The 12500-nt window shown below is 38.8% G+C and overlaps 1 protein-coding gene across 3 annotated transcripts in view; it reads right to left on the reverse strand.

Moving 5' to 3' along the window:
- The window catches only part of ptprsa (protein tyrosine phosphatase receptor type Sa), a 634816-nt gene that overhangs the window by 91684 nt on the left and 530632 nt on the right, over positions 1-12500 (reverse strand). For all 3 annotated transcript variants that reach the window (XM_062028063.1, XM_062028064.1, XM_062028065.1), the window contains one exon: positions 9711-9808. In XM_062028063.1, the coding sequence (XP_061884047.1) occupies positions 9711-9808 (98 nt within the window). The remainder of the gene's footprint in view (positions 1-9710; positions 9809-12500) is intronic.

The following is a 12500-nucleotide window of genomic DNA, read 5'->3' on the forward strand; positions in this document are numbered from 1 at the left end:
TCTCCATCATTGTGCACGGTTACAATGGGCTAACTTCTAGCTAATTCTATTGATTCTGCACTAAAGTGATTTTATTTTGGTGTGATAACACTACGCTAGTGTTAACGCTCTTAACTCTGCTCATTTCAGTTCAGACTGGAGCATGTTCCATGTTGAGGGTGCTGCAAAACTGGAAGCTCTTTTTTCGAGTTCAGTTAGAACTGGAAGAATGGACAAAAAGCATGACATCCGTAGAACATAGGGCAGAGCCTCTTAGAGAAGTGAAAATATAATGTGGGGCCAGCCCAAAATAGAGGGAGAGTAAATAAGGAATAGCTACAGATTCGAACAAACGGGATTTCAAATACACAGAAAATGTCTGCAACTAACAGCTATTTTAATAGTCGAGTAGTCATCGACTATCTCAGGGGTCAGCAACCCAAAATGGTGAAAGAGCCATATTGGACCAAAAATACTAAAAACAATTCTGTCTGGAGCCTCATATAAGTCTTATAATGAAGGCAACACATGATGTGTCTATACCAGCTATATTAGCCTACTATCAAAATGACTATGTCGCAGGCTGACGCAAATCTTTGTTGACAGAAATGTTGACATTTTAAAATGTATTCTACACATGTTTACAACATTTGAAAACATTAGTAAAACAAAGGCTTTTCAGAGGGTGCGATAACTCCTAGAAGTTACTGGCTTAGAATGGCCAAAGGTATAGATGTAGGAAACGGCAGGCTGTCTTCTTCTAATCGATTTATTACAATCTTTGCAAGCGGGGCAACGTTTGCTGTGGTCTGGAACAACATGGCACACTAACAACTATCAGAAATGCAGCCAATATTACGTACTGTGACGATCTGGACGCATTGTGATGCCGGGTTCGTTCTCCCAAGATGCAGACGGACTTCGGACACAGCGTGCAGGTAGGAAATGATTTATTTGGGCAATAAATCAGGCGGGAACAAACAAAAACGTGCTCATAGCTCAGAAGGCAAAAACTAAGGGGGCTAGCGTGGGAGCTAGCAAACAAAAGAGCCTAGCGTGGAAGCTAGTATGTAAATCGCAGGAATCAAGACCGTCGTCAACTGTTGCATGAAGCAAATTAGGAAGCCAGACTGACTGACCGGAAAAGGCACTATTAAATAGCGCTTCTGATTAGAGCTCGGGAAACAGGTGAGCGTCCCGAACACCAATCAGAGACAGATGGAAACAATAAGCACCCATGGTAACTAAAAACAAACTCAAGGGTGCACAAAACAGGAACTGAGGGAGTCCAAAACAAACAGAACATGATCCGGGCAACGGATCATAACACATACATATAATGTGTCATGAGACATGCAAATATAAATGAAATACACAGAGGACATAAGTAAAGGAAATTAAATGAGCTCAAATATACCTACAAATGAGGCATAGTGATGCAATATGTACATACAGCTAGCCTAAACAGAATGTTAGCATCGATTAGCTTACTGTCATGCACTGACCAAATATGCCTGGTTAGCACTCCAACAAGTTAATAACATCAACAAAGCTCACCTATGTGCATTCAAGCACAGTATAAAACATTTGGTGGACAAAACGAGACAAAGAAAGAGTGGCATAAAACACGTTTTTCTGCGGCAGCGTCGGAGAAAGTTATACATGTAAACAAACTGTTGCGTCACAGTCCACGCAACTACGGGGAGTTCAAGGACCACCAAAATCAGTAGGACAAAACGGCACTCGCCAAATACTCTCATATTAAACATATTCAACGGTGGGGTTTCTAACAATTAGAAAGGTTTGTGTCATGTTTGTCCTCCTACAAAAAACATTTTAAAATAAAAACAGATTTCCCCTTCCATCGTTTTCCATTTTCATACATTTTTTGAAAAAGCTCCAGGGAGCCACTAGGGCGGCGCTAAAGAGCCGCATGCGGCTGAGCGGCGGGTTGCTGACCCCTGGACTATCTTAACAATAAGTTGAGAAATTCCATTATGAAGGGAACACCAGGGCTCTAATTTAGACGTTGCATTTATTCGTGTTTTTGATATTTTTTATTCCGTTTATGTTTTTCTCCTTTTTTTGTGCAGTGGCTACAGCCATTTTTGTCTGTTTGTTGCTTGGCAGTCATCAGTCGCACTGACTTGCGCTTGTTTGTTTTTGTCTGGAAAAACACGAGCGATGACGTCACTGACTATTATCGACAAACAAATTTGTCGGCGACAACTTTCTGTCGAAAACGAAACGTTGCATCCCCGGTGCACACTGACAGCAAGACCCTTCTATAGCAGCTCTATATCCTATCAGTGGGCCTCTTAGCTGCAATGTTGCAAGTATGCGTATGTTACTTTATTTTGTCCAATCAGATTACAGTTTCCAAGTGTTGCCATGTCAATGTAATCTGCCCAGGGCCTTCAGAATCAGTAGTGCAGGCCCCATATGTCACAACGGGGCTGTTTCTTTAACCACCAATCAGAATTCAGATTCGCCGCACAGAGACAGCGTGCACACGCACAATAACGTCAGCATTTTGTCTCTCCTCTGATTGGTCGACCAGAGCACAACTGCACACAATATATTACATTTCTGATTTTAAATAATAACCATTTGTGGTGAGTATGATGTATTTAATTTTTCATCTTGATTCTGAACTACTCCAGGTTATGTTGCAGTGCAGAGCTTTGAAATGGACTCATTAAAATATAAAATATATTTTTTAAATAATCTTTGAACAAGGTCCAACCCAACATCCAACACTGCAATTAATAATATACAGAAAACCTCAATCAAATTGGCTTCCCATCCAGTTTTAATCAGTGTGATACAATGACCCTGGGACAGATTATTCATATTTCAATTATTTCCCCCAGCATGATTATACATCTGAACATTATCGTTATCATTACTATTTCAGTTTTTATTTAAGTAACATGTACGGTAGAGAAGGGTTTCATATGGCACCACTCCTGGGTGGATCTCGCGTGAGAGGAAGGTGGGGGGGTTAAGTATTGTGCAGTTCAGTCTGAAAGTCCCATTCTAGATAGCAACTGACCACAGTCAGTTGCTATCTATGCTTACCATGAATTCATTAACGTGGACCCCGACTTAAACAAGTTGAAAAACTTATTCGGGTGTTACCATTTAGTGGTTAATTGTACGGAATATGTACTTTACTGTGCAATCTACTAATACAAGTTTCAATTCAAATTCAATTCAAGTCAAAATTGGAATTGCCACAAAACACATTTTTAAGATATTCAACACTCTACTGCCGCCTGACCCCTAATTCGTCACGTTTCATGTGTCAGGTAAACCGTGACGAATTAGTCCCCTTCATACACTGCAAAAACTGAAATCTAAGTAAGATTAAATATCTCAAATAAGGGTGATATTTGCTTATTTTCTGTCTGATAAGATAAATCTTCTCACTAAGCAGATTTTATGTTTTACTTGTTTTAAGTGTTTTGGTCCTAAATGATTTCAGTAAGATATTACAGCTTGTTGCTGTGATTTTATGACCTATATTGAGTAAAACATGCTTGAAACTAGTATATCAACTGTTGCAAAGCTGTGTCATCAACACTCACAAGTATAAAACTGCTTTTTCAAAGTAATAATTTCTTATTTCAAGCATGAACAAAAAAAACATGACTTTGACACAATTGTGTCTCATAATTAAAACAGATGACAGCCAAATGGACTTTGCAGTTTTATTGTCAATGAAACAATAGAAAATACGTACTCATATAGTAGTACAGTTGGCACAGTACAGTAAACTGACAGTTAATATTGAAACATTTAACAGGTGACGTTTCAAACTATTTTGAATGTATATACACTACCGTTCGAAAGTTTGGGGTCACATTGAAATGTCCTTATTTTTGAAGGAAAAGCACTGTACTTTTCAATGAAGATAACTTTAAACTAATCTTAACTTTAAAGAAATACACTCTATACATTGCTAATGTGGTAAATGACTATTCTAGCTGCAAATGTCTGGTTTTTGGTGCAATATCTACATAGGTATATAGAGGCCCATTTCCAGCAACTATCACTCCAGTGTTCTAATGGTACAATGTGTTTGCTCATTGGCTCAGAAGGCTAATTGATGATTAGAAAACCCTTGTGCAATCATGTTAACACATCTGAAAAAAGTTTAGCTCGTTACAGAAGCTACAAAACTGACCTTCCTTTGAGCAGATTGAGTTTCTGGAGCATCACATTTGTGGGGTCAATTAAACGCTCAATATGGCCAGAAAAAGAGAACTTTCATCTGAAACTCGACAGTCTATTCTTGTTCTTAGAAATGAAGACTATTCCACAAAATTGTTTGGGTGACCCCAAACTTTTGAACGGTAGTGTATATATATATATATATATATATATTCCTTGCGCACTAATTGACTGAAAGAGCACGCACTTTGCACGATGATATCATGTTATCGATGGAAAAATGCATTTTTAGACCATATGATTTGCCTGAGCGACTAGTAGACCCCCGAGAGTAACAAGCGGTTGCCTTGTTGCCTTTCTATTAAGAAAAATAAACTAGTTTTTAGTGTAAGTTTGCTGGTTTCAAGAAATGTAATGCCGGGCGCATATCATTATGTCAAGATAATGGCACTAGCATTTACTTAATTTAAGAATATTTTTCAGCATATTGAGAAAAAAGGTCTCATTTTTTTTTCCTATCAAGAAAAGTGCACTTGTTATTAGTGAGAATATACTTATTTTAAGGTATTTTTGGGTTCATTGAGGTTAGCTAATTTTATTTGTTTTGGGAAGTCTTGAGAAGCCAAATTGTTGTCAAATCTTGTTCTATTGGCAGATAATTTTCCTTACTTCAAGTAAAATACCCCTAATTTTTGTATTTTTTTTCCTTGATTTTGAACACTGACTTTTTGCAGTGTACTGCAGTCCTATGCTTCATAGACTTCAAAAAGGCATTTGACTCGATACATCGAGGCACGATGGTGAAGATCTTGAAGGCATACAGTATTCCTCCGAACCTACTCCGAGCAATAGAGTCCATGTACGCAGGAACAAGGGCCAGGGTGGTGACCCCAGATGGCAACAGCGAGGAGTTTGACATCCTGGCTGGAGTTATACAAGGGGATACACTAGCCCCCTTCCTCTTCATCATAGTCCTTGATCATGCGCTCAGGAAGGCAATAAATGGGCGAGAGCAGGAACTTGGCTTCACGCTGACACCAAGGAAGTCGAGTCGACAACCGGCAGTGGTCCTGACAGACCTTGACTATGCGGATGACATCAGTCTGCTCTCCAACAACGTGGAACAAGCACAAGAACTCCTACACAGGGTAGAGCTAGAGTGCGCCAAGGTTGGCCTCAGGCTAAATGCCAAGAAAACTGAGGTCATGACCTACAATGTTCCACCAGAACATCAACCTCTGATAACAGCAGGAGGCACTGTGCTGAAAGAAGTTGAGGACTTCAAATACCTGGGCGGATGGGTCAACTCAACTGAGCAGGATTTAAAAGTGAGGAAGGCACTTGCATGGAGGGCCCTGAACGGCATGACCAGTGTATGGAGCTCCAACCTCCCCCGCCAAATCAAACTCAGCTTCTTCTACGCGACAGTTGAGTCCGTTCTCCTCTATGGCAGCGAATGCTGGACCCTGAAGCCAACCCTGGAGAGGTCTCTGGATGGTTGCTACACCAGGATGCTGCGTGCAGTGCTTAACATCAACAAGAGTGCGCACGTAACCAACAGAGTCCTCTACAGGGGAATACCAAGGGTGAGCGAGAAGATTGCTGTAAGGAGAATGAGACTAGCAGGGCACTGCCAAAGGCATCAGGAGCTGCCAGCCAGCAAATTGGTACTGTGGGAACCAACACATGGGCATCGGTCAAGAGGACGTCCCACACTAACATACGTGGACATACTCAAGAAGGATGCAGGAGCTCAGAGTACCAAGGAACTGGCCAAATGTATGGAGAATCGGGATGACTGGAAGCAACGATGGAAGGCTCGTCTGAGGACGACCTAGAGAGTAGATTCATCGGTAGAATTATGGTGGAAATTCTAAAATACAGTTAATGCTTCACTCTAAGGTTCTTCTAAATTCTGTCAATTCTACATTTGTATACCCCATGGTTGTATATTTGCAGAAAACTGACGGACTGAATACGTCGCCATTCGTGGCATTCGTAGTTGCGTGTTTGTTGGGATGATCTTCTCTTCATCGCTGCTTGAGGCCTTCTCTCAATGCCCACATCAAATCCTCAATTACCGAGCCTCCACACAGCATCCCTGCCGCCTCTTTCCTCCATTTTTCTTCTACCGCTACTTCCCGCCTGGCTAAAAAACCAATCAGTCACCGGTCCACAGAGCGCCGCTTGGCAAGCCGGAGCGCCGCGAACGAGTGGCCATTCATCAGGAAAATAACAAAATTAAAATTACACTTCTCCCTTTAATTTGGTCATTTATTCTTCCTGGGGGCTGACGGGGTTGTGTGAAAGAGAGGGACGGGTAGAGAGTAAAAAAAAAATTGGGTGGTTGAATTCTCTCTTTAAGGCAAATAATTAGACTTCGGCCATCCCGCTTCTCTCACCGCCTTGAAGAAAAACAAGCTTGTCCCTTTTGGTGCACGGCTCAGCTCAGGATTTATGAATAATAGATATCCGAGAAATAGCGGAATGCTATGAGAAGTCATTATCCGCCAACATCCAACATACACTGGCAGGCATGATGATGGCAATTCACGTCGGTGTCAACGCTATTTTTGTAATTTTTTTTTACCGCAGCCTGGCGTGCGGCGAGGCGACAGGTGCGGTGATTTAGGAATGGCGAGCAGGAGATATTGCTTGTATGCAAACGAGAGCTGATTCAGCGCTCCTGATTTCTAATCAGCGCCGGTGTCATTTATAACCCGAGTGGTCCGGGAGCTCAAACAGCACAACAACAACAAGACAGTGCTGAGTAAAAACTCAGAGCATGTGCATGGCAGTAAATCTATACTGTTCTATAAGGCTACGTTCACCCTAGGGCTCTCTTTGACTAAACATTTTATAGTCAAACGTGATTCATTAGATTTCGCCTATCATCGACATTTAGTCGATTCTATAGCGTTTTTTTTTTAAGAGAAAGAATCAAATGGTGATATGTAGTACTATATACAGACTGGTCACGGAGGCTACGTTCAAACTGCAGGGTTGGATGTCCAGATTTTTTTGTCGATTCTGACCTTTTTAATGGCCCTTCACACTACAAAAAACCCCTATATTTTTCATGTGAACACAATCTGACCTGCATGCGGACACGACGTCCTGGCGTCACACGCACTGCAATGAAGTCTGCGGTGAGAAATAATCAGTGATAAAGAAAAAAATATATATATTGTAGCGTCCCGGAAGAGTTGGTGCTGCAAGGGGTTCTGGGTATTTGTTCTGTTGTGTTTATGTTGTGTTACGGTGCGGATGTTCTCCCGAAATGTGTTTGTCATTCTTGTTTGGTGTGGGTTCACAGTGTGGCGCATATTTGTAACAGTGTTAAAGTTGTTTATACTTCCACCCTCAGTGAGACCTGTATGGCTGTTGACCAAGTATGCTCGCATTCACTTGTGTGTGTGAAAAGCCGTAGATATTATGTGACTGGGCCGGCACGCAAAGGAAGTGCCTTTAAGGTTTTTTTATTGGCGCTCTGTACTTCTCCCTACTTCCGTGTACACAGCGGCGTTTTAAAAAGTCATACATTTTACTTTTTGAAACCGATACCGATAATTTTGAAACCGATACCGATAATTTCCGATATTACATTTTAAAGCATTTATCGGCCAATAATATCGGCAGTCCGATATTATCGGACATCTCTAGTTTTGGAAATTATGCTTAAAATTATCAAAAATAATCTAAATGTTATTATAAATGTTGTCCATGTACACGTGGCTCGTGTGCCAGGACAGACACCAACACGAATCGGGGCCATGTTTACTTCCGTAAACGCACATTAGGTTTAAATTAGACGTACAAAGGGGTCACATATTATTTTTTTGGTAACGTGAACAACTACATAAAGAGAATGGATTTAGCAAAAATACAGCTCGTAGTGAAGAAATGCAATATTTTGCTAAATTATAAAGAATCCTGGTCACTGGAATTCTAAAAAACTATAAATTGTATAAAAAAAAACATAAAATTTTCTAAATACTTTGGACATGGAACATTTTGGAAATATTTTGGAAAACATGAAAATAATATATTTTTTTGCACTATTATTAATACCATTGCCACTTTCTTTTCTGTCATTTCTGTTCAGCTAAATTAGGGCCAAAAGTTTTGTACATGCAATAAATACACTTTGAAACTTAAAAATCAAGTTTTGATGTTGAATTTTAAGGTCAAAAGGTGTGTACTAAACTTTGAAACTGAAAAATAAAGTGTTGATGCTGAATTCTGAAAAATACATAATTATAAATATTATTATAAAAATATAAAACTGAATATAATTATGATTTACTCTTGCAAATATTTTGATTTATTTCTTTAATTTTACTTTCATATATTTGGATATTTGAGTTTGTTTTTTGTTTTTTTCAGATTCAAATCTTATTTTTTTGCAGTCCCCCAAGTTTATTTATTTATTTTTTTTTTTTTTGCAGATCCAGACTTTTAGCCCAAATTGGGGAAAGTGCCAAAAAGTGAGAGGGGCATGGCATCATGACAAAAAATTTAAAAAAAATATATATATATATTAAAAAACCAAAGATCTGAACCTACTGAAAAATCAAGTTTTGATGTTGAATTTTGAAAACACATCAGTGTATTTAAAACAAGAATAAGTGCACTTTTTTCAGGTTGAATGAAATTGTGATTCACTCTAGTAATTCTTTTGAACAACATTTTTTTTTAAACTTTCATATATTTTTATATTGAGGTAGATTTTTTCAGACTCAAATAAACATTTTTAAAGGTAAACATTTTTTTTTCCAGGTTCAGATCTTTGGTTTTTTAATATATTTTTTTATTTTATGTTTTTCAGATTCAGACTTTTGGCCTGAATTGGGCATGCGGGGCGGGGCATCAACTGAGAGGGGTGTGGCATCATGACAGACACATTAGCAAATATGATAGGGGGCGTTCCCTACAACGTTGCCTTCAGGGGATATTTAAACAATATTTAAAACAATATTAAAAATAAAACACTTAATTTTAGCTCCGACGTGCCCCAAAAGCATCCACCCCCATCATTTTTGCTAAGCTGTCTGTCATGATGCCATACCCCTCTCACTTTTTGGCACCTTCCTCAATTTGAGCCAAAAGTCTGGATCTGCAAAAAAAAGAAAGAAAATAAACTTGAAAAAAAAAAATGTAACTGCAAAAAAATACAAGAAATAAATCAAAATATTTGCAAGAGTGAATCATAATTATGTTCAGTGTTATTTTTTTTATAATAATATTTATAATTATGCATTTTTCAGAATTCAGCATCAACACTTTATTTTTCAGTTTCAAAGTATAGTACACACCTTTTGACCTTAATTTAGCTCCATACATTTCAAGCTAAAAGACGCAAAATCACAGAAAAAAACTCCCTAGAACTCAACATCTGGCTGTGGCATGAACAATGTTTGCATACAAGCCTACTGTAACGGAAGCGAATACGTTTGATGGTGACATAAGCATCAAAAAATAATAACACATTGTCTTGTGTTCTGCCGGGTACAAAAATCAGACGGATGCGAAACGCCGAGCTTCCTCCCACTCACCTCGTATTCCTGGGAAAGCTTGAGGTTGTCGTTGGCCTTCAGAAGCTCCGTGTGCTCCGCCAGCTCGGAGATGGGGATAGGAGGGTGATTCATCATACCTGATCGCCAAAACAAAGGTGGAAAGAAGTAGCAGGAAGAAGGAAGTTTAGTGCCACGAGGACAACTTGGTGCACATTTCACAGAATGCATTGCTTTCTGGGAGCGAGGCTCTGTGCGTCACAACACTGAAGGTCGGGTTTTAGTGATGGTGAGGCTTGTGTGCAACATGGTGGAAATCAAAAAGGCAAGCAAATGTGTATTAATTGGGTTTGTTATAGGAACTTGACTGCGCCAGACCAGAGCGTGGAGATAGCAATAGGGGGTCTCCCGATGCAACTTTTTCCCACTTCCGATACAATACCGATATTGGAGTCTTGAGTATTGGCCGATACAGATATTGATCCGATCCGATATCAGCACACTTGTATTATTTTGAAGTGTGGCACATTAGAAAAGGCTTAATCAAGTGAAATGACTCATATTATTTACCAACTGTTACCTTCTTGAACTCTAACTTATAATAAATAGTTCACCCCTATACAATATCCTACCCTAATACCCTACTGTGCAATATTACCCTTCGAGTGCAATACATCCGACACTGATTGTTATTCATTACTCCGGTACTCTTGTCTTGCTCTGTATATTGTACAGTATTTTGTATATTGTACAGGATTGCTCATTATTTTTTATTGGATAGTAGTCTGTTTATTTCAATTCTTAGTTTTATCTTTATTACCTCTTGTGTAATTTATTTTTATCCCAAATTTGTTCCCACTACCGCACCTTAAATTGGAGTCCTTAATCTCGTTATATGCAAATATAATGACAATAAAGTCCATTCTATTCTATTCAACTGGAATGAGCCTATGCTGTTTTTAAGTTCAAATGTAGTGGAAATTGTTTTTTTTGTCAACACACAATCATTTAGAAATGTATGTTTATGACACAGTAAATGATCCGGAATGATGCGGACACGTTTGTTACTGTATACTTTCTAATACGCTTCAACCTTGGAGACTTTGTATCTGTAAGTAATATGCAACTATAATTAATTGTACTTGTTTATATTGACAAATGTTGTTCAATCAAGAACACTAGCTTGTGTGCTATTGTGTGCTTCGCTGTCGTGTAGCTGCTAGCTCCTAGCAGCCTATAGCCTGCCATGTTTGCCTTTTGTAAACGACTTCACTAAGAACAGGCTGTCCAGCTTTGCACAAGTAAATTTGTTGCAGGACTGTTTGTATTGAAGCGCGTGTATAAGAAACTTTAGAGGAAGGCGATATAAACTGATACAGGTTTTTTTTTTTTTTGTCATATCGGAACGATACACAATAACTATATCGAATCTGGATACCCTTAGTAATTAGTCTCTTTTGCCAACACCTAGTGGCCACAATAATCCATTAAGTTAGTGAGTGAGTTGAATGACGCAGACACGTTTGTTACTGGATACTTTCTAATACGCTTCAACCTTGGAGACATATCTGTACGTAATATGCAACTATAATTAATTGTACTTGTTTATATTGACAAATGTGGTGTTTTAGATGACAATATTGTTCAATCAAGGACACTAATTACGTTTGGCTAGCTTGTATGCTATTGTGTGCTTAGCTGTCGTGGAGCTGCTAGCTTCTAGCAGGCTATAGCTTATTTTAATACATTTAATAAGGATACCCTTAGTAATTAGTCTCTTTTGGCAACACCTAGTGGCCACAATAATCCATTAAGTTAAGCTCAAGACGTGGTGAGTTGAATGACGCGGACACGTTTGTTACTGGATACTTTCTAATACGCTTCCGCCTTGGAGACTTTGTATCTGTAAGTAATATGCAATTATAATTAATTGTTGATTTTGACAAATGTGGTGTTTTAGACTGTAATATTGTTCAATTAAGGACCCTTGTATGGCTAGCTTGTGTGCTATTGTATGCTTAGCTGTCGTGTAGCTGCTAGCTCCTAGCAGCCTATAGCCTGCCATGTTTACCTTTGGTAAACAACTTGACTAAAAACAGCTGCCCAGCTTTGCACGAGAACATTTGTTGCAGGACTGTTTGTATTGAAGCGCTTGTATAACAAACTTTAGAGGAAGGCGATATAAACTGATACATGATTTTTTAAATTTTTTTGTCATATCGGAACGATATACAATAACTATATCGGATCTATAATCCATTAAATTAAGCTCAAGACGTGGTGAGTTGAATGACGCCTATGCTGTTTTTAAGTTCAAATGTAGTGGAAATTGTTTTTTGTCAACACACAATCATTTATAAATGTATGTTAATGACACAGTAAATGATCTGGAATGATGCGGACACGTTTGTTACTGGATACTTTCTAATACGCTTCCGCCTTGGAGACTTTGTATCTGTAAGTAATATGCAATTATAATTAATTGTCGATATCGACAAATGTGGCGTTTTAGACTGTAATATTGTCCAATTAAGGCCACTTATTACGTATGGCTAGCTTGTGTGCTATTGTGTGCTTAGCTGTCGTGTAGCTGCTAGCTCCTGGTCGCCTACAGCCTACCATGTACCTTTTAAGTTAAAGTCAAAGTTTTGTAAATGACTTTGATTTTAGCTATTTACTGGCCGCCTAATTTTGCACAAGTAAAGGACTGCTTGTTACGGAGCCCCTAAAGGGACATGGGGGAAATGTTTTTTTTAATAATTTTTTTATTTTTTTATAGAGATGTATCTCGTGCGCACGAGAAACTATCTCGTGTGCAAGAGAACGTTTCTC

This window comes from Entelurus aequoreus, linkage group LG19, assembly GCF_033978785.1.
Source record: "Entelurus aequoreus isolate RoL-2023_Sb linkage group LG19, RoL_Eaeq_v1.1, whole genome shotgun sequence".
Lineage (NCBI taxonomy): Eukaryota > Metazoa > Chordata > Actinopteri > Syngnathiformes > Syngnathidae > Entelurus > Entelurus aequoreus.